At 39.4% G+C, this 23174-nt stretch overlaps 3 protein-coding genes across 4 annotated transcripts in view; 1 reads left to right on the forward strand and 2 right to left on the reverse strand.

The window, feature by feature from the left end:
* Positions 1 to 23174, reverse strand: part of LOC109039974 (uncharacterized) — a 192108-nt gene that overhangs the window by 30795 nt on the left and 138139 nt on the right. The window lies entirely within an intron of this gene.
* LOC109035003 (monofunctional chorismate mutase) lies at positions 6635 to 21638 on the reverse strand. Of its 2 annotated transcripts, none has more exons than XM_072296590.1 (2): positions 21506 to 21638; positions 6635 to 9454 (listed from the first exon to the last, which is right to left on the reverse strand). In XM_072296590.1, the coding sequence occupies exon 2, from the start codon at positions 9387 to 9389 to the stop codon at positions 8766 to 8768; it is 624 nt and encodes a 207-aa protein (XP_072152691.1). In that variant the 5' UTR covers positions 9390 to 9454; positions 21506 to 21638; the 3' UTR covers positions 6635 to 8765. The 2 variants fall into 2 exon arrangements, with proteins under 2 accessions (XP_072152691.1, XP_018903996.2); XM_019048451.2 differs by lacking the exon at positions 21506 to 21638 and adding an exon at positions 15359 to 15606.
* LOC109035000 (lipase 3) overlaps positions 9464 to 23174 on the forward strand; it is a gene marked incomplete in the record, with an annotated part of 79919 nt that continues 66208 nt past the window's right edge. Inside the window, 1 exon segment of the mRNA XM_072296589.1 lies at positions 9464 to 12584.

Genomic DNA, 23174 nt, shown 5'->3' on the forward strand with positions numbered 1-23174 from the left:
ACCACTGGCTTGTATTTGCCGGCTATTGCAAATTGCCTGCGACATATATACAGTCCGTGCTCGGCTCTAATTAGCCAGAGCGGCATGTTTAGCAACACCGTCTTCAGACGGTTTGGTTGCATGAGGCGCGTGACAAGTGCTGCTGGCAATGTTGCCGATTCCCACCAAACTATTTTTCTCTTCATTAAAGATCCTGCACAAAGAGGCAACGTAATTAGTAGCGTAAAGTTCAATGGCACACAGTGGTGATTTTCAGAAAGTTAATAGCACTGCACATCCTCCAGTGAACTCCATCATTTGAATACTCCCATCCATTGGTTTACATACATCGAATCGGAAGGATATCAGCGTGACCTTCTTGCAAAGCTTCTTGCTGACCACTGTGGAAATCTCAAAAACTTTTAAAAACGCATTATTCGGACTTTAGCTTTTCCTAGGCGCCAAAATATCGTTGAGGAGAAAACTCATAATTTTAGGATCCTAGATAGTCATGCGCGTACATTGGCTAGAAAGCATGAATTCTACGGTTTTTTTCGACCAGTCGCATAAACTCAATTATTGATAGATTATTCTATAGATATATTCTTATAGATCATGATATAATGGACCACTAGACAAGGTACGAATTTCAGCATTCTGATGCATGTTTCTTGATCAAAATTTCACGTAGAATACGACGCGCACAATGAAAATCGCCGAAATCAACTCCATCCAAAGATATTTAATGATTCTTGATGCGTGAATTCAAACCACCCGCTCGTGAAAACTCAATGCTCTGCGTGATTCACATCGTGCGCTAAACGTTATCATGACAGTCTCTGCGATATAAAAATCTGGCAACCTCAATCTTGACGCTAAGGCTCAGATGTAGCAAATTACTCATAGTTCGAACAACTTATGGTGGGAAATGAACATTACACGATTGAGAAGCTTGTTGAAATCGTTGTAGTGCACGATTTGACTCACGTACAGCTTTGAGTTTCTTATCAGCAGGTAGTTCAAATTCTTCGAGCCAATGTGGAATAGAAACGTTAATTTCTTCGTTTGGAGTTTGTTTCATTGGTTTTCGTTGCGCGAATCGTGCTCTACGTAAAATTCCGGTTAAGAAACATGTATCAGAATGCTTAAATTCGTACCTTGTCTATAGTGGTCCATCATCAAATATTGATTTAATGCTCTTGGATCGTACAAAGGAAATATATAGCATATTTCTCACTCCATAAATTGTATGAAACCAGCAAATAAGACACTTGACGCGCGTTAACGACGGCGCAGAGATACAACTATTCGTACTTGATGGACGTCCGTGCTGCATCAGAAAAATTGAAGGCGCGATGACGCGAAGCGTGAGTTCTCAATGCTCTGCTATGTGCTGCCAATGAGGTGTCGCTCAGATTCGGGAGAAAAGTTAAAAAAGAGGCCCGAACACATCTCTCCTACCTTCGGCTGTGTTATTCACTTAGTGCTTAAAGCACCATTACGTATAAAACAAACGCAAACAAACACAATATGGAAATAAAGCGAGGGAAAGGATGCGCATTAACGACGGCGCAGAGATACCACTATTCGTGCTTGATGGACGTCCGTGCTGCGTCTGAAGAATTGAAGGCGCGATGACGCGAAGCGTGAGTTCTCAATGCCCTGCTATATGCTGCCAATGAGGTGTGGCTCAGATTCGGGAGAAAAGTAAAACAATCGGCCCGAATACGGCTGTCTTGTCGTCGGCTGTGTTGATACTCGTTCTTTCTTCTCTTTTCATTTTCTTGTCTGATTTTTTTTAAGGATGAATTTGCAGACCCACGTCTTAAGCTAGTGTAAAACCGAAGCACTGACACGGTTCTTATGGAAAGAATGGTGCTTGGATGCGTCTAGTGGCTTTAATTTTTTTTTGTTTTCTTTAATTTCAGAAGTCTGTTATACGGTCAATTTTACAATTTTTCTCTGTACGATTAATAAACTTTGAACCTGAAAATAGCGTAAACTTGTGCTGCTTTGCCAAAATTTTCTGAACTCCTCCCCAGGGGATGCCCCATCAGGAAATATCACATTACGCCCCTTTAACCAGCCAAGGGTCTAGGCCCTCAGATGCGAGCCAGTCCGACCCTGGATGCAAATACCCTACGTATAACATTGAGAGAGATACAACTCGGAAATTCTCAAAGAATGACCTCTCGTTAGTTTTTCCATTCTTGTAATGCTGTTCTTTTCGCTTGAGCGACTTAAAGAGGACAAGGCGCAGTGCAGTTTATGAAAAAATTGAGATACTGATGATTTCAAGTAAAGCTGATCTTAATACATATCGACGGTGTAAGTCGGCAATCACATAACTCGTTTGCGGTGTCTGAAAATCTCCGCCTCTATGTTATCTTTTTAAAGGAGAACAAATTGACATCATTCCTTGAAGTTTTTGCAGAATTTTCTTCACACAGAGAAGAAAAATCACCGCAGTTTTAAAGAATGGCCGTTGAGTAGTTTTCCGTTTGAAAAAAATAAAGTATAAAAGGAATTCTGCGACGTCGCAAACCGAGTTATGTGATTGCCGACTTACACCGTCGATATTCTGTGAAAAATTCGCTCCCTAAGTCCAATTTTTAAGCATGAAAAAATCAGCTTGAACTTTCTTTTCGCCATAAGGATCCATGTCATTTCGATCCTGCAAACACGAATGACTCGAAATAAGATATTCTTGTACTCCAAGGCCCCACGAAATTTCACGTGGATAAATTTCATGAAATTTCCCATTTCCGCTCTCATACCTTTGCTCATAAATGAATATATCATCGGAGGAAATGTGACAACGTTTCAGTGCTCCTTTGACGTTATTTTTCAGCACAGCAGCGCAGGCCCGATTTCAACCTATGCGATGTTTTCCGCCCAAGAACATGCGCGCTCGGAGTCGAAATACGGAAAATTTCGCGAGCAATTATGCGGAGAGTTGAGGAGGTAGACGGCAGTGAACCCATCCGGAACCGAAACGCTCTTCCAAAAATGCTCGGTATTTGATTTCCCTGCGCTCGAAGAATGCTCTCGCAGCTCCATCCGAAAACTGAAAATGCAGAGCACTCGGTCCTTGAAGTGAGCACAGTTATTTACTCGTTATTTGACGCTCAACTCGCACTGAAATAAATCTCGGATACTTTTTCACCGTGCTCCGAAGCATCAAAAATTGCGCATAAATACAGGGAAATTTACACAAAACAAGGTGGAGAAATGGTGCTGGGTCCACACCATTTCGCGGGGAAATCAAAGCCAAGGAGTTCCAAAAATTAAAATTAGAGTCAAAATTTTTTGAGCTCTGATGCGCACCAGTACGAAACTGAGGGGGGAGAGTGTTCAGCTCAGGCAGTTTGCATAGGAATATTAAGGAATATTAGGAGTCTTAATATTCCTATGCAAACTGCCTGAGCTGAACACTCTCCCCCCTCAGTTTCGTACTGGTATGCGCATTAGAGCTCAAAAAATGTTGACTCTAATTTTAATTTTTGGAACTCTTTGGCTTTGATTTCCCCGCAAAATGGTGTGGACCCAGCACCATTTCTCCACCTTGTTAGATACAGTTTCGGGCCACTTCTTAGTGGTTTTTTTTCTTCATTTACACTAAACTAATAACAATCTTGAGCTTCATTTTCGTGATCCCTATAACGATGCCTCCTAAGCAGTAGCGAGGCGTGAATAATCGATTATAGATATTTCCCCATTTGCACCTGTGGTATAGAATCGATTTTTAAAATGTTCATTGCGAACACCCTATCGATTCTTTCCCACAGGTTTAAATGGCAGATCAATCGGTTTATTGCAAAATACGCCACGCCACTGAGGCGCGAATGATCGATTATCGATATTTCCCCATTTGAAGCGATAGTATAGAATCGATTATTAAGGTGCTCGTTGCAAACACCCTGTCTATCGATCCTTTTTCGTAGGTTTTAATGTCATATCAATCGATATACCGCAATAGATGAAATTGATGTTTTTTGCAGCTCATGTGGAAATAGAGACACGCCCTCAAAGGGGCAACGGTGCATGCAGCCATTGCAACCTATGGGTTCGGGGCTTATATTCAGAACATGTTCATAGGGGTGCAAGGGGGAGGGGATCTAAAATAAGACGGTCTCCAATGTCGTGGAGAATGACGTCACTGTGGGGAAAATTTTGAGTCATGGAGTGTGGTCGACAATTTTGCTACCATGCCAAGGAAAAGCACTGTTTCAGCACTTTCGAATTATCTGAAGAATTTGTGAATGCTGTTTTTTTTTTAATTTTTCAGAGGATTTAATTTGCAATCCGATCTATAGTATACCTAAGAATCTCGAGGGGAATGATTCTTTTTTATTTTTATTTTAAGAGGAACAATTAATCGAGCGAAATTCATTAACATTTGAATACTCATGTGGCGTTTTCTCGGGTCTGGACCCGGCCCCTTTTTTTGGCTACGCCTCTACGTGTGTATGTGTGTATTTAGTTTATTAAGACCCAGTTTTGAACTGATATTAATCTCAGCGCTATGAAGTTTTGCCTTATCAGCTTGATGTTATCGCGAGAGGGAAGCTTTGATGACCGACATTAATCTTGGACGACGATTTATTGACTGATAAGGTTATTGATTTTGGCTAATATTGGCCCATTCAGTCGGTTGGCTGATGCAAGACAAGCCCTTTGGGGTCATTTGTGTAAAAATGCCTTATCATCCGCTGTTTGTATTGGTATTATTGAAAATCACCACTGCGTTGTCTTGAGCTCAACACAAAACAGCGTATCCACCGATAGTTTCCTATTCGCCGCTACGCCTGTAGGTATAAGGCGCTTTGAGGCTCTCATGGATCTGTGTCCTGTACGCCTCGCGCCCTATCTTCCGTGCTAAGTAAGAACGCCGTATGAACATTCGAGAGTTGCCAAATTTCCTTCAATAAGATGCTTATTTTTGAGGAAAGTTGTGAAAATTTTTCCTTTGAATTTTTATAATCTTTAGGTAAAATTGTGAACAAAATTATCTGAAGAAATGTGAGGAAAATATTCACAAGTTTACCAAAGAATTCATGTTTTATCAAAGGAAATTTGGCAACGCCTGAAGGTTCATACGGCGTTTTATCTCAGCACGGCAGCTATCTCGCCCGTTCATTTCGGCGAGGCCTTTTTTTTTGGGGCTTCAATGGACGCAACAGCGCAACAGTCATCAAATTCTAGATTTCGCATAATGTTGGCCGGTGACTGCAGAATCTAAGCATAGCGAGCGTTTCGAATCTTCGTCCGTTCGTGTCAAGATGAAGATGCGAAGCATGGTGAAAAAGTGAGTTACTGTTTATAATCTGTCACATTTCTCTCTTAAAAGGTGCCTGTTTAAACTAAATTTAGTTCCTTGAATTCCGAATGATGAAAGAATCTTGAAGGATCGAAATAGAGCGAATTTTGACCTATACCTCTTAAGAGAGCACCCCGATAAGAAATTATGAGCGAATTTATCCTTATTAAGTGCATTCAGTTGGCTGTATCTCTTACGTGCAACAGGCCCCTTGTGAATGTAAATCTCAGAAAAATTGAGAGAAAAACATTCAGTCACCCTGAAAATTCAGATTTTCTTTATGGAGATTTGGCAACATCTGAAGTCTCATGTTCGGCGGTTTTCTTCAGCACGGCAGAATATCTCCCATTACCATCTATTATTGCTTATAATTTCAAAGGCCTCCGATGCATTCGAAAAATTCGGCGTAAATTGTTTGATAGCTGCTGTGAAAGCTGATATTGAAAATTTTGCGAGCAAAGATTTTAATACTATAGTGAAACATTCAGTCCATTACCATGAATGACCTCGATAAAATCGGTCATTCTGCGACTATCTGACGAAATAAACGTTCTCCATTGCGGGCAACACTGAAATTGGTTTTTTAAACTGTCACAGCCACTAATTTGAACCAATTTATTCTAATTCTTTTCTCCCGTAATTGTTAACGATCAATCGGATTTTGAAATGACATTTGCGTGATGGGTAATCGCTCGACATTGAAAAGAGACAACATTTGCAACACGGAACATTTTTTCCTCAACATTTTATTTGTCGGAGAGGAATACGTCGTCGGGATTCTGATTATCCTGATTATTATTTACTATGAAATAAAATAGAAATATAATAAAATAAAATTCTGCTAGAAGAATCTTAAGAATTATTTCTGTTATTTATTTCTCATTCATCGCTTTAGAGTCTTTAATAGTTCTACGTTAAGTAAATTTTGAGTTAGGTGTTTTTAGATAATTATAGAGTGAAATATTAATAAACCTAAGTTTTCATATCTTTAATAGTAGTATATTTACCAATTTCTATCGTTATGAAATTACGTAAAAATTAGAATATTTTGTTTGTCTCTTCGTTCTGCTTTACATATTTATCACAATATCTTGGGTTTGATTCCTTATGTGTTTCTTGTTCTGCTCATTTTGTAGGTATTTTCTATTAGTTTGGGTTTTCCAATTTGACAAACTCTACAATTATTATCCTGGTTGAAGTTAAGTGACAGGTCATTTACATACCTAGTTCCTATAGGAACTCCATTAATGTTGAATTCTTCCAGAGTTCTAATTGAAACGGTCTAAACTGACAATCAAAACCATTATTGACTGTAATAAAATAATATGGAAGTAATAACCAATGGTAAATAATTAATTTAATTTAATCACACAGAATAAAATTGTTGACAAAAATTCGACTTACATCGCATTACTTTTATTTTTGATGTTCATAAATATTAATAACATACATCAATGATGCAGGAAAAATAAATTAAATAAAAAAAAAATGCTTACGTCTAGTGTAGAGGGACGCCTCTTGTCTTTCATAAAAAAAACAATTGAGTTTGAATTGAAACTTTCTGGGGAGAGTAAATCTGTAGGTATCTCTATTGGTGTAAAGGATTACGAAGGGTGTAAATTTTGTCGATTGTATGATTTTGGAGTGTAAATTGGATGTATTTCTTCCAAATGGAACTATGTGTATTATAACGTGAGCCCTGTTATGCATGCACTCTTATGGGTGTCAGGGCTCATATGTGTTAATGCACATAGTTCCGTTTGGTAGAAATACGTCCAATTGGACTAAGACGTAAGTGAATAGTTACAGTTTTCTGATCGTCTTATTAAATTAAGTAACTCACTGCGTAAATTTCGCAGATCTACCGATAATTTAAACGTTTGAAATAAGTTTTAAACGATCTTTGTTAAATATTTGTGCCAAAAATACTTAACACTTTACAAATGCACGATATACGTAACTTTGTTGAAAATTTAGAAGTCTTCAACATCACATCAACCTCCTAGGGACTAGGGATTTGAAATTTTGTAAGTGCTTTTAGGTCAAGAGAAATATACGTTTGGAATCCCCAAAATTTTAAACAGAGCCACATGAAAAGAGGCGAGAACCTAAAACGTTACGGAGGTGGTGCGAGGATTTTATATCACCCTACGTAAGAACTCTAAACAGACTAGCTATGATCATACAATTATCTCAGACGACCCTTCTAAAGTACAATGCTCCATGCAACCTACGACATGTTTACTCTCGGGAAACTGTGTAGGTTACTCAGGAAAGAGAAGAATGTACACTATGTACAATCCTCGCGCCACACCTAATTACAAAATCACATACTGCTTTCAGTCCCATCCCTTCTTTCTCAATCCCAAGTATTCACCCATGGACGAAAGAAAAATCCAACAAACATCGGGTAACAAAAAAACGCAGCCCTCCTCAGTTGGATGGAAAAAAAAATTAAAAATCTAAAATCTTAGTACTTTCAAAACGAGAAGAATGCAGTTATTGTCTAACAACATTCTTCTCGCTTTGTAAGATACAGCCAAGAGCTATGATTTTAGATTTTTCTATCGTTATTTGGATTACATTTTGCAATAAGGAGCCACTGTCTCTGGCTTTTCCAAAAAAGCACTGTTCTGCAGAGGGAGACAAATGGCATACATGGATTATTGCATTTTGCAAAAAGGAACCAGGGCATTCCAGTGTCGCAAAGATAGTGCAACTTTCTTCACCCTGAAAATATAAACCGATCATCGATACAAGTTTTATCTTTACTCTCAACAAACTATTAATTCAAGACGAAACTCACCTTTGTAAATCTGGTTTGCTTCATTATTTTAGTAATTTTATTGCAAAGCATGTATGTCGCACAATCCCAGCAACATTGGAATGCTCTTGGTTCTTTTTTGCAAAATGAAATCCACACGTAGTTTTTAAAATGATCCAAGAATTTTGGTTCCTTACAACAAAATGTGGTCCATTTATCCAACCGAGGAAGGCTGCGTTTCCAGCCGAAATGGTTCGGTGTCATTTGTGTAAAAAAATGTATTGTTACCCGCTGCTTGTATGGTTACAATTGGACGTATTTCTATCAAACAGACCTATGTGGAGGTGAGAAATATGGGGTGTGCTCGATAGTTCTCTGGCCGTAAGAGTGAATGAGAATAATAAAGCGCCAGTGACGTCAGCGGCAATGATCGAGCCCGCGAGCGGGGGCGCGATCTTCGTCGGGGGGCATTAACTCATGAGCCCTGTTCACAACGCTCTCGTGCCATGCCCGCGGCTCATGAATCCCGCATTCAGATGGCACATAGGTCTGTTTGATGGAATGTAATATCCCGCTTTTCCAATTCTTCAAAAGGAATCACGCCCACTTTACATTGCTTCTTATGCAGCTTCGACGAGCACACCCCATATTTCTCACCTCCACGTAGGTCTGTTTGGTAGAAATACGTCCAATTGAAAACCCCTACTGCTTGAGCGTAACGCAAAACAGCGTATCCACCAGTAGTTTCCTATGCGCGTCAGTAATATGCGGCGCTGTGAGGCTCCTGTAGATCTGCGCCCTGTATGCCTCGCAAAAGCCTCCAAGTGTAAGCTGCTGCCGACTGAGCCTCAGGATCTTGGCGTCGTCGGCGGAGATGAACTCCCTGACCTCCTCGAGAGCCCTGGGCTCCCACTTCTCGGGCCTGACCTTCCAGCCGGCGATATAGGTGCGCTGGATGTCCTTGGCCACGTCCATCTGGGCCTGGATGAAGGGTCGCACCGAATTCGGGTCCAGCCCCTCGGCCGAGGCGTTGGCGACAGCGGAATTCATGACCTTCTCCTCGCGGGGGAGATCCTCGACCGGCTTGCCCTTCTTGTACTTGTCCCCGGCCACGTCTTTCATGTACTCCATCCGATTGTTCAGCGTCGTGGCCAGGGACAGGATGATCATGGCTCCTGTCGAAGCGTCCGCGTTCGCTTCTGCCGTTTGCGGGTGGCATACTTCCGCGGTTTGCGGGTGGCATACCGCCACGCTTTTTGACTGTGCGTCGACGAATAAGCACAGTGATATTGCCATGGCCATCAATGCTGATTCGATGAACCCCATTTTCGCTCTGATTTTATGCCAAGTCCTGAAAAATCGCTCGGGAGTGAGGGCCGTCCAATGTTCACCTGCGCAAATGGGGAACGGTTTGTTTCAATTGGACGTATTTATGCTGAAGGGAACTATGTGCGAGTGGAAATGATGGGGTGTGCTCTTTAGTAGAGGGCCATAAGAATGAATGGGACTTTAAAAGCGCCAGTGACGTCAGCGGTGAGGACCGGGCGCGACGAGGCCATAGAGCACATAGAGTCGTGATGTAAATGGGAGAGCTGGCGCCATGTTCTGCTCGACGAGTTCCGAGCCCGGTGTGCGCCGAGTTCGGGTCACTTTTTCGATACATGTTCGATCCAAAATGGCGGTATGGAATACGTGGTGATTCCTGTCTTCTTTGTTTACATCGGATGGCCTGGTACCCGTGCATCGCAAACAATCGATTATGTATCGAAAAAGTGACCCGGCGTCACACAGGAGTCTCGGAATTCGGGACCTGGAAAATGCTTAAAAGTGGCGCCAGCTCACCCACTTACATTACGACTCTATGTGCTCTATGGACGAGGCGCGACACGAGCGATGACGACTAGGCAGTCTTTAACTCATAAGCCCACACAACGCTCTTGTCACATGCCCACGACTCACGAGTTAGTGCTCAGTTCCTTTTGATTTAATATCAAATCTCGCTTTTCCACTTCCTCAAGAAGAACCATATTCACTTTTACATTGTTTCTTATCCAGATTGCACAAGCACACCTTGTCTTTCCACTTCCACATAGTTCTTTTCAGCATAAATACGTAAAATTGTTGTTCGTCAAAGCGGTGCTATGTTAACGGGCTGTGATTCAATGCCTCCCCCCCCCCCAAAAAAAAAAAAAAAAACAAAATGAAACTTTTAAAATTGAAAAGAACGTTGTGAGAGATGTTTAAAATGATTTTACATTTGAAGGGCTGTATTTTTATGTAGGCGCAGAACTGTATAGAAGAACATCGAACATATATACACAACCGGTATAATACCTACGCTAAGTTTATTTGGTCGTATTTCTGCCAAACAGAACTATGTGCCTTAAGACATGAGCCCTGAGACTAATAAAAGTATGTGTGTAACAGGGCTCACGTCATAATGCACATAGTTCCGTTTGGCAGAAATATGTCCATTTATGGAAATAAGACCGAGAGAGAGCATACGTCACGTGTTAAATAGACGCAGCGACGTCATATAGCTATCACACGTATACACCATCAACGATGAGATTTGATACGGGAAAGGGTTACTACAAAGTAACTAACGGCGGAATATTTAAAACTTATGAAACGTACTATCTATGAGGTTAAGTTCGGAGTCAACGTATTTTATTAATCATGACAATCAATGACAGTGAGTTTCTGGTTCAAAATCTTTCACGTCATAATCGTCAAACAGATTGGAAAATTCGCGGAGAACTTTATGTTGATCAGTGTTCGCATTCATCAAATTAAGTGCGCCATCGTTAAATAAGACACAAGTCCCTATATTTATTTTACCTTAGCAATAAATGAAGGGATCAGACCCAGAAAAACATATCGGACGTCCGACAGCTTATTTCTATACTCATTGACAGCTGCACTCATTATCGAAATTTAATCACACCACAAAAAAATTGCAGAAAATATTATTTAACAATTTACAACCGCTCTTGGATAAATAAACAATTTAGAGTAATTTAAGAAAACTTTGCGACATGGCAGAATTCAAAACCTCCTTTAAAAGTCCAAGATATTGCCTCTCATACGGAAAGGCACTAGCGCAAAAAGTTCAAAATTATGTATTAATACGATTGGTGGGAAAAAATGTTCATGACAATTTTGACACCAAAAATTTCAATTTAAACAATTATGACGGCTCAAAATTTAATAAGATTTAGAAAATTTACTTTTGAGAAAAAGGTACTACATATTCGAATATGTCAAGTTGGGGATTCAACGGTTCAAAATTATTGAATTAAAACGGAGCTTCACGCCCTCGATTGTGGTACTTTTAGAAATTGAATCGCTCACGGTTTATTACTTTACAAAGGACTTCGAGTAATGTTACTGTCGAAAGCTTAAATTCCGATTCTTTGATCCCATATTTTAGAGAAAAAACTATTCGCTATCATATTCAATAATCCCTGATTTTCATGTTGAATTTCTATCAATTTCTGCTCAAAATTAAACGGAGACAGGCATTTGGAAACTCAGCAAATCTGCCGAGTTAAGGAAGAACGCCGTATGAGCATTCGAGAGTTGCCAAGTTTCCTCCAATAAAATGTTTATTCTTGAGGAAAATTATCAATATATCTCATTGAAATTTCAGGACACTTATTTAGATCAAATTACGAACAAAATTATCTGAGAAATTGCAAGAAAAATACGCACAAATTATCTAGAAAATTAGTGATCTGTCAAAGGAAATTTGGCAACGCCTGATGGCTGATACGGCGTTTTTCCTTAGCACGGCAGAAATAGGATGCGCTTTTCACACATTTCCTGTGAAAGTTTACACAAATCAATAGCTCGTTGAAATAAATCAATCCCGAGAGTTACACAAGTATGGGACTCTCTGAATCTTTGTTTGATTGCCGTAGAAAAATCAGCCACACCACGCCAAGGGGATACATTAGTGTCGACGACAAAATGATGATAAGGAACTTATTCGGGCAATTTCCATTTTCAAATGAAACTGATACGCTGTTTGTACACCGTGAATCAATGAACACAGCCCTCTCGTATCTTTTAGTTGCAAAAAAACTCCACTCATAATTTCCCTCCCCTCCCGTCTGGGCCAAGTCTGGACCCAATCAGACAATGCAACCGATCGATCTCCCGGCGTCAATGACCTTTGCACTCGTTTATGAGTTTGGCGTCTGTCAAATAAACTACCGTTGGGTGACAGGAATGCTTTTGAGCTCGGTTTGCAGTTTCACCTTGTTACCTGTGTAGTTATCAGCAGGCAGAGTTCATGTTCTAACATTGGTGACGGCCGTTCAAATCCGTGTTTTTTGGCTTTAATTTTTTGAATTTTTGTTCCTCAAAATTTACTTTAAATCGACTGACGGATTTGCTATTGTAAATATGTCATCCGCTCTTTTCAATTATTTACATTCGTGTGATGGGATATGTCGTGGAATCTGTATTCGATACATCGTTATGATGTTTCCCTAGCATGACCTTTCTTTCAATGAGGTAAGTTATGTTATCAGTGTTATTCAAAATTTTCTCGTTACTTTCGTAGATCGTGTCTTTGGTGGCTACCTAAGTGAAAGACGAAAATCTCCGAAACATAGAGACGTATGTTTTGTGGAGGTATAACAATCGCTAATTCTCTCGCGCTAAGTTTTGTTTATAGGTAAAATTAGTCAACTGTATCAAAAGGATGAGACGCGATGCGTTGCTGAATATGTTATGCATTTCGTTTTTAAAGACCTTTTTGGGTCTACCACGCAAACCCTGTACTTGTACCTAAAGGTCCAGTTACACGATCAAATTGAGCCATCAAATTGGGCCTCTCATTGGTCGCATCCTCACCTCAGGTCTTTTTCCACCAATCAGAGCTTCAATTTGATGTCTCAATTTGATCGTGTAACTGGACTATAAGCCGAGCGCAAATCCTCATAACTATTGCATGAGGGATGCTTCCTGGTTTACTTAAGAAAATGGCGGTGAAATGGCGTGCCAGTTCTCATGTCAGTAATTCTGCTCACCTTGAGCTCTCATTCAGAAAACACAGCACTACCGCGTACATGCCGTCGGTGAAATTAACAAAACTATTGTAAAAATCGCCAATTTTCGCTCATATTTTACTTGCGTAGCTCGAAATTTATGGCCCCAATTTGAGAGAATATTTTAGAAAAAACAAACAGAATCAAAATCACACGAAAGTGAGTGAAAAAAAGATAATTAGGCCTTTTTTGGAAAAAAAAAATATGACAAGGAATTTGCAACGTCTAAAACCGAGTTACGCGGTTCGGCACTTTCATGATAAATGTTTTTTCATTGTTAAGCTATGCAGGGTTTCCAGCGGTCGAAAAATACCTGGAAAATCAGGAAAAGTGAAGGAATTTATGGCACCCTGGAAAAGTCAGAGAATTCATAAGATAAATCAGGAAACTTTGCGAGTAGCGTTGAGTAGAAGAGAGTGGACTTAAAATTGAAAAATCCTCATCGAAGTATTGTTTGGATGTCAGGGAAAGTCAGGGCAAAGTCAGAAAATCGGGGGAAAAATTACATGGAAACCTTGCTACAATAACTTTTCAGCTAGCAACCAGCGGCTTAGCGTGTTTGGCGATATATCAATTGGACTTATTTCTGCCAAACAGAACTATGTGCATTAAGACATGAGTCCGGAGACCCATGAGAATGTATGCATAACAGGGCTCACGTCATAATGCACGTAGTTCCGTTTGACAGAAATACGTCCAATTGATCCACCATTTAAATCTATGGACAAGGCTCTATATACAGGTTGTTATAACGAACACCTTAATAATCGATTCTTTACCATAGTTTTAAATGGAGAAATGTCGATAATCGATCATTCACACTTCGCCATTGCTGGCAACACCGGAGCGCCGCGGCGGGCAGGTACCCATTTACGTGGGGAAGAGCGGCTGGTTGGCTGATAAAGATCGCGTATAAGTGAGATATGCGCGAGGGTTGGGGACGAAGGAGGGGGTGGAGGACGGGAACGGAACAAAGGGTGGAGAGAGGGAGGGGTGGGGTGGAGGTCGAGCTTTGGGCTCTGCGTCTGAAATGTTTATTCGCTACAAAATCCTTGAATCTCCATTTTAAAGAATTATGGCGTTTAAACAATAGGTGCAAACCGAAGATTTAATGCTAACTTAGAGTCCAATCTTTTTGAGTTATTAGCCCTCTCCAAGTTGCCTTTCCAGGAAGGGGTGAGGCGGGGTGGGACTTTCGCTGAATATCTTTCTACACGACTCAAGTCCTCAGTCCTCGCCGAGATTCCACCCTTCGGGTCACTGAATTCGTTCCTCTGAAATTTCATTGCCCCTATCTTGTTTTCTACTTTCTCTCTTCGTCCTGTGAAGCAACGATTTTTAACCACGAACGTTGGACGGTATTTTCATGGAATGTGCTGATTTTATAGCAAAGTGCTGATTTCATAACAAGTGCTGCCGATTGACGGTATATATGTCGCAGGCAAATAGTAAAATCAGGCATTTTGTCAAATGCCTAGGCAAATAGTCAAATATTCTAGCTAAGATTGAAATTCTGATTCTTTTCCTAATTTTAGGCAAAATAATCAAGTGACCCCGTAATAAAAAATTCTCAGTAAAAATTTGCATCACAAAATAGTATTTTAAACGATTTTTTAGCCCCTGAGTAGACACTTATCTTGAAATTTTTAGCATTTCAAAGAATACAGCATTTTTAGAATTTCAAAATTTGAAAATATGAGAAGCAATTTAAGAGCAGGAAGAGACAAAAAGAGTTTGTAGGTTTGATGAGATATTTTTCCACAAATATTGAAAACTTGTGAGCTCTCCGCCATAAATTCACAAAATTTTGTAGGCAATCAAAATTTAGCTATCTGCCTAGGCATTTGACAAAATGTCTGATTTCACTATTTGCCTTGCATGATTGAAATGAAATCGACATATCGACGGCGTATGTCCGCAATTACATATCCCGTTTGCAGTGTCTGAAAATCTCCGCCTCTATGGTATTTTTTTTTAAAGGAGAACAAGCTGACATCATTTCTTGAAGTTTTTGCAGAATTTTCTTCGCACAGAGAAGAAATATCACGGCAGTTTTAAAGAATTGCCGTTGATTAGTTTTCCGTTTAAAAATGTAAGTATGACAGGATGTCTGCGACGTCGCAAACCGAGTTATGTGATTGCTGACTTACACCGTCGATATGAGTAAGACACCATGAAACTGTATAAAATTAGGTTTTTTAAGTTCTGTGTTTATTTTTAAGAAATAAATGTACTTACAAGTAAGTAGATTTAGAAATATAATATTGCATCCAATGATCGATAAGACACCACACCAGTGTATTTACATGTTATGTAGTCATTCAAAAGTGGTTGTACCGAGAATGAAAGCAAACACTTAAATTTTTTTTAACGAACTATATTGGTTCCTCAGAGAAGGTTGTTACTCAGAAGGGTCAATGATACGTGTGATGATACTACCGGTGGGGTGGAGAGGAATTGCAAAGTGACCGCGATCATTGCAATTTGATCAAAAGTTGAGAAAGCTAGGCGCAATTAAAAATTCGGAACAACTTGATAACAAGAGAGGCGTGCCTTTTACGTCATCCTACCAATTGAACACTCCCCCAACACGTGGTCAGGTCAGGACACAGCGATAACTCATGGGTTATGAACTTGATATCGAAAGACCACACGAAAACCAGAGGTGTGGCACGCTTTGCGACTCATCGATTAATCTGTAATTTAAACCTACTGAAAAGGATCGAGAAACAGCGTGTTTGCGAACCAAGTAGCGCAGCGAAACGAAAATATTGAACTTTAATTGCAATTTGATTTCAATAAATTATAACTTTTCACCATTAAATTGCAATATTCTTACATCATTAAGTCGAATTATGCCGATTTTAAACAATCAACAAAACGAGCTCTTGTCAGATAGATGGGCAATATGCAATGCAATGAAAAATTGCAACTCATTTCAATTTCATTGCAATAAGTTTCAAAAAAAATGGAGCCCCTTCAAATAGGAGCTAGGCAACAAGCACAACACTCAATGGAATTGCAATATTTTTACCATGCGATCGCTACTCATTCCAATCTGCGCTACTTGCTACTTAGGATGGACACCATCATAATCGATTTTTCACCATAGCTTCAAGTGGGGAAATATTGATAGTCGATTATTCGCGCCTCGCCATTGTACGAAAACCGTTGTCAAACATCACAATAAGGGTGCTAAAAGGAAAATAAGGAAAAATGCCGAGGAAACATAGCTAGCGATTCGGAAACGTGGCTATCCTGCAGTATACTTTCCTGAACCAATAAACGATGAGTAGTTCCGTCTTCACTTGAATCTCGCCTTCAATTTCAGCGCGTATGCAACAAACATACCGGCAAGCGCGAATAGTTATCCATTAAAATAATTGCGTGCTTTTTATATGGATGTCCGTATGAATTCATAAAGCCGGCTATGATGAATCATACATCTAGCTACAAGCCAACATACCGCATAACTCTTACAGCCTTAAAGTCGATTTTTAACAGGGTTCCCCCAAAAAATTTGACAACTCAGGCTCCAGCTAAAACTAATACGGCTGTTCCTCAGCCCGTCATCATTCAATCGCTTTCTAATACTGAGCGTGGTCAATCTGATAAACGTACTAAGGCCTTAGAAGACCTAATTTTAAAATAAACAGAACAAATAGAGAATGATGCAATTCATTGAGACTTTTCTACCTGCTCTCTTTCGTGGAGTTGCGAGCCCGAGCGTCACCGCTCCACAATTTAATCATAATTCTTTGATAAGAAAATTTTATCTTCCGTGTTTAGTCAATGTTTGTTTCAATGTATACCAGTTATAAAAAGTCCCTACTCTTAAAATTAGTTTATTGAAGATTAGATCTTTTTTTCCTCAACCGGTTTTTATCTAATTAAGATACATTTTATAATAATTTTTTCTCTAGAATATAAATGATAGTGTATGTACAGTACAAGTTACTTTTAATGTAGTTTTAATTGGCCCTTTACACCATAGTTATCTAATTCTATTTACTAATAGTAGATTTTACAATGGTTTGAAGCAGAGGGATAGATAACACTTAATTCTTTAACATTCCTTTAATTTATTATGTATTTACACGAATAAATGAACTTATGAATAAAAAAGTTCATGTATCTGTGAATCGTAGAGTTTCTTAAAGAGTGTTTTATTTCAAGCTCGAGAGATAAACGACACCGATAGGGACGAATATGAAAAAAATACAGATATACTGAGGGAAAAATGTCCAAAACACACAAAAATGAACCACCACGACAGTAACCCGAAAATATGAACCCTGGTTAATCTGATTACCCTCGGTGAAGCTCTTTATTGTAGCTTTGTGAATTTTTTCCTCATTCTGAAGAGACGGGCAGAGTCACGTTCTGGCGACTAGCTCGCTAAGTCGTTCACATGACGCATCCAGCACGTCCGATGCACAAACAAATACTTATCGAGCGTATGCCCACTCGGCGACACAACTATCGATTTTTGAAACTCCCGCCATTCGGGAAAACCAACCGGGTCGTCTGAGAGGACGCTCCTCACCGCGGGACAAAATATTTTAGACAGCTCGAATTACTGGCTATCGAAAATAGTGACCGGATAGTGGAGCAAACTACATTTAAATGTATTTGTCGCGGGCAGTTGGTAATCAATAGACTGATTTGGAGGCTACGTCATGGTTCAAATTTACAAATGCCTAATCTTGTTTCTGATTCGCGGTTTTCGCGCCATGGTGGTAAAATGCGTCCAAGTGTTTCTTACAATCGAAATTTCTCGTGTTTAATGGGTCCTTACTTGATTTATGACCGGTCAATGACTAAATTTTCGAAAAATAACTCAAGTAGCTCACGAAGAATTTGTACATGAGGTTATGTTAGTTTGTTCAGGTTTGAACCACAAGTCCAACATTATATCGAATGATGTAGTCACTAAATCCGTCCACTGCCAGCAATTTTCAAGCAGAATACGTGTTAGTTCGTTGACATCTGATCATTCACATAAACATACTAAAGGTTGAATAAGTGAAGAACTCTAAAAGGCTGGCCACGGCTTGGAACGCCTTCAAACCCCAGTGATACCCTCTGCTTTGCCAGGCAGTTAGTTTAGTTGCCTATCCAAACCAAACCCAACTAAGGTCACTGATTTCGGTATATGCACTCTAGAGTGTGCTAGCTGGTACTATGTATTTCAGAATGGAAATAAAAACAAAGCATAAGCATAACTTTCAGTAATATTTATCTTGTATCTTGAATCCTGAATTTTCACCTGTTTTTGTTATTCAATAGATATAGATTGCAATTTGCCGGCTACTGCTAATTGCCTGCGATATATCGACGGCGAAACTATCAAACTACGTATCTCGGTTTGCGACGTTGCAGATTTCCTGTCATACTTTAATTTGTACATGGAAAATAATATATTTCTAAGCGTCCTTTAAAATGATATCCCTCCACTGAGGGAGGGCCCCCCTTCTACCTTCGTCTTTTCTTGAATCATAGCATATCAAATGGAGGATGGCAAGGATGATAATCCTGGCGTGCTAAAGTAAAACGCAGTGCTAGCCTCCAAGCGTTGACAAATTTCCTTTGACAAATCGCTGGTTTAGTGGGGAGAATTTGTGAATATATTTCTTCCAATTTGTCAGATCATTTTGTTCGGGTTGATCTAAAAAGTCTGAAAATTTAAAGGAAAAATATTCATAACTTTCCTCAAATTAAAACATTTTATCGGAAAAAAATGTGGCAACACTCGAACGTTCATACGGCGTTTTTCCTCAGCACGGCAGAATTAAAGGACCAAATCACTCGAGAAAGTGAAAAAGACGCGACGCACGGTGGCTCGAGTCAATCAGAGGGGTTGGGCATGAAATTTTTTACTAATACTGCAAATTTTGATGTTTATGTCGTCACATTTTAAATTCCAATGGGTGTTTTTTGAAGAAAATTTCACGAGAAAACCAACGATACCACTTTTAAAACCTCAAAATTTTGTATAAACAGAGTTATAAGCGTTTAAAGTTTCCAAAATTGTGTCCGACCTCTCCTATTGACTCGATCCGTTGTGCGACGTAAGCAAGCTCCGACGCGAACCGCAGAACAATCGCGGGAGTTTATCAAGTCTGAATAAGCATGCACGACACAAGGACTAAGCTCAAAGGAGTGCACACTCCACTCAAGAAAGGAGAAAAAAAGGGTAACGGAGGAGGTGAAGGAGAGACTTTATATTCATCAAAAAAATAATTAAAAACATGACAAAAACGGAAGCGACGTGAATACCCGGCGCGCGGGACACCGGAGGAGTCGGAGAGGGACTGAATTAAAAAGTTAATTTGAAAATACGATAAATTTTAATTGTGCCGTGAGCGGGCTTTAAATCACCGCTTTTTATCACCAATTTTCTCGAAAAAGCCCCGCCCGAGCCAGTATGTACAACTATGTAAGTTTTAACTAAATTAGACGTTATATGGGGTTGTATATCAAGGAGGAAATTTTCACTTTATTAGATACTTCGCCATAAGATTAAATTGGCGGCGGCAGCGGCGTCATTGAAACTAAAAGTAACTCCTCCCCTCCCCTCGCGTCACCCTCCGCCCCCACCCCCTTCCTCGATCCCTCTCTCGCCCGACCGCTTTTTAATCGAGTGTCATAGCGTATAGTGCGTCGCGAATAGCACAACTTTCTTAGCCAGCAGACCAAACATTTCCACGTCGGTGACGTTTCCGGAACTAATATTTAACGCGGCAGAATGGGTCTGCGCTCTGATTATTGAATTTATAGACAAAATCCCTGCTAAAGATGATGAGCAGGCTATTCAGAATTCGCCGACTCGCATGAGTAGAATTTCCTACTTATATGAGTAGAAAGTACTTATATCACTAGAATATTCTATACTCATAATCGTAGAAAAGTTCAACTCAAATGAATTCAATTTTTTTCATTTATCAGAAGTGGTGTTTGTGTCCAGCAGACACTGGCATAGTATGTAAATTTGAAAAATAAGAACATTTTGTTCTTATAATTTTTTTGATGCGGTGACTAGTTTCTGAGATATCGGACACGGTAGATTCAACGCTGAACTCATGTGAGTTGAAATCTCTATTCATATGAGTTGGAATCTCTAGTCATATGAGTCGACGAAAAGTGAAAAGTGGAATTCTGCTCATATGAGTTAAATTCTATTCATATAAGTTGAACTTCTATTCATATGAGTTGAAATTCTATTCATATAAATTGAAATTCTATTCCTATGACTTTGATTTTCTACTCATTTGTACTCACCATTTTTAGCAGGGATATGATAGACAAAGAAGACAAGGGTTAAATGGAGCGATCATGGTTCGAATTGACGATTGGTTTGTTGAAATGCTTGGAAGGCAAGGCGCATAAGTGCGGTTTATGCTATTTCGAGAAATGCGAGTTAGAAGTTTCGAAATTACATGGATCTTTATGGTGGAAAGAAAGTTCAAACTGACATTTGATGCTTAAAAATTAGAATTTGGGAGCGAATTTTTGTCAGAATGTTCATTAAGACTAGTTTCACTTAAAATCATTAATATTTCAATTTTTCAAAAACTGTTCTTATGCGCCTTTTCCTCCGAGCCCTGAATCAGTTATACTGCCATGCCATGGAAAAATGCCGTATGAGGATTCAAATGTTGCCAAATCGCCCCTCAGGAAAGATTTACTTTTGAAGAACTCTATGAATATTTTTCCTTGAAATTTTTCATACACTTCAGATCAATTTACGAGCGAAATTATCCGAAATATTCGAAAAAAATATTCACGAATTTTCCCAATAATTCGTATTTTGCAGAGGGAGATTTGGCAATGCCTGAAAGCTCATACGGCGTTTTTCCTTAGTACGGCGGTATAGAGTACGAGGTAAAGTGATGGACTAACTGTGGTCTCCCGTGAGTTGCCGTTAGTTTGTCTATTACTCGCCTCATTTTTCTATTGAGCCCACCCGCTTCCACCAATAGGATCGCTTCATTTTCTCTTCGTCCAGTTAAAGCTTTGTCTATCAATTTCAATGCTCAGTCCGCTATTGCATATTTTAGAGACAACCGATCAGGCAGTCTTTTTTAAGGGTTGGATAGAACGAAAATCGCCTTGACGACATGAAACTCATCTCCACCGAAACACACAATTTGCATGGTCCGTGACATGCATTTTCAAAAGTATTGCGTCAGCGGGCGCTATTTCCTTAGTAACCAATCACCAGCAGGCATATTTGGCTAAAGTTACAAGAATAAACTGTAATAACAACGAGGTGATAATCTTGATGAATCTTTCTCTCTACCGGCGTGCAACACCTTTATCTTAAAACTTCGAAAAATGGAGTCAAATTAAACAGCTGCAGTTTAGAAACACAACTTTACATACCGAACTATGGGCATATGGACAACTCGTTTCCAAAACAACTGACCGCACTCTGTCGGTGAAGAATGAGTGAGGATCATCCATTTTGCCATAAATAATATACGTATTCACTTATCTGCCAAAACGTGTCTAAAGCTACTGCCTACGATCGCAATAACAACAGGCGACCCATATTTATTGCTTCGGCAGGAGAGATTTAGTGCACGATAATCTGTCAAAGTTTACGAGTTGCCAATTGTTACCAATCTTTTATTCGGTGAGCTATTTTAATGTTGAAATGAGAAATCGTCTTTAATCTTGAACAAATCTGGCTAATTTTTTGCTTTTCAATTTATGATATATTTATTTTTTGACGTTTTAGATATTTCTCACGTAAAAATCATACGTAATTGGATCCCTCATGAACGTTTGAGCCATGTAAGTTTTTAGAATTGTACATAAATCTTTCAGAAGTTTCAATTTGAATACAATAATGCAACCCTCGACTGTGGCAGTGTTCTTCGTGTGAACTAAAGAGGGAAAAGTTTATTTTCGGGTGCTTAATTTATTATTTTTTCCCTGTTAATAATATTCTTCAATTGTGATGAATCGCAAACAACTTCACTGCCTACTGACCTTCTCAAGTAGCAAAAATCAAAAAATATATTTACTTAAATTGCAATTTAATGCAATAAAATTTAAATATTTAATCATGAAATTGCAACATTTTTACTTCATTATTTGATCAATAAATGCTGATTTTATACAATCAACATGATGAGTCTCATGTATCAGAAAGATGGGCAATTTGCAATGCATTGAGAAATTGCAACTTATTTCAATTTTTATTTTCAACGAATGGTGTCCCTTCAATCAGTGGATAGGCAACATACACGACTCAATGTAATAGCAGTACTTTTACTACGTACAAACTTGCAATTTATTTTTTAAAGAAAATATCTCTTTTTACTTCATTAAAACCATAAAAGCGCAAAACTTAACGTAGTTTCAGGCAAGACAGCAGAGTGACATTATTCCTCCAGAGAGTCAATGAAAACAGTGCTTTCAAGTAAAACGCCACCCTCTTCTGCCAATTTCTAACTTGAAAATGTGTATGCTGTGGTTCAAAACGCAACCATAAAAGCATGCAGAAGATACCACTTACGGCTGTCTTGCCTAACATGAAAATGAAAAAATAAAGTTCTCTCCAGTTGATCACTGGGAGAACAAAAAACCCTTTTTATGTAATTGAAATAAAATCAGCCGATTTATAATCATCCAAAGGATTTCTAGGAGTCTTTCGGGCGATTAGTGGCAATTTGACAAAGAACGGACGCCTCTGCCAATACAATTTTCCGGTCAGAAGCTTCTGAGGTCGTTTTCTCAAAACTTCATTTTTGCACTTACTGTTCTCTTCGCTATGGCGGCAGAGCAGACGAAACCGCGAAAATCTGCATGGTTAAATACCTGCTCACCGATGGGAGGACGAGAGGGACATGGCTGGACCAAGTTTATTTCCGAGGTTGGTCCGCAGTTGGAGAGTTCAATTTCTCATGTCGGGTGTTGGCACACACTTGCTCCCATAATGAATCCTGTCGCCAGGCGATGGACGAGGAGTCGAGGACATCCCGTAACGTCCGAGGACGGAGGACGGCTAATCGAACCGATTTCCACCGAGACATCTCGTCGCTCC

This window comes from Bemisia tabaci, chromosome 2, assembly GCF_918797505.1.
Source record: "Bemisia tabaci chromosome 2, PGI_BMITA_v3".
Classification (NCBI taxonomy): domain Eukaryota; kingdom Metazoa; phylum Arthropoda; class Insecta; order Hemiptera; family Aleyrodidae; genus Bemisia; species Bemisia tabaci.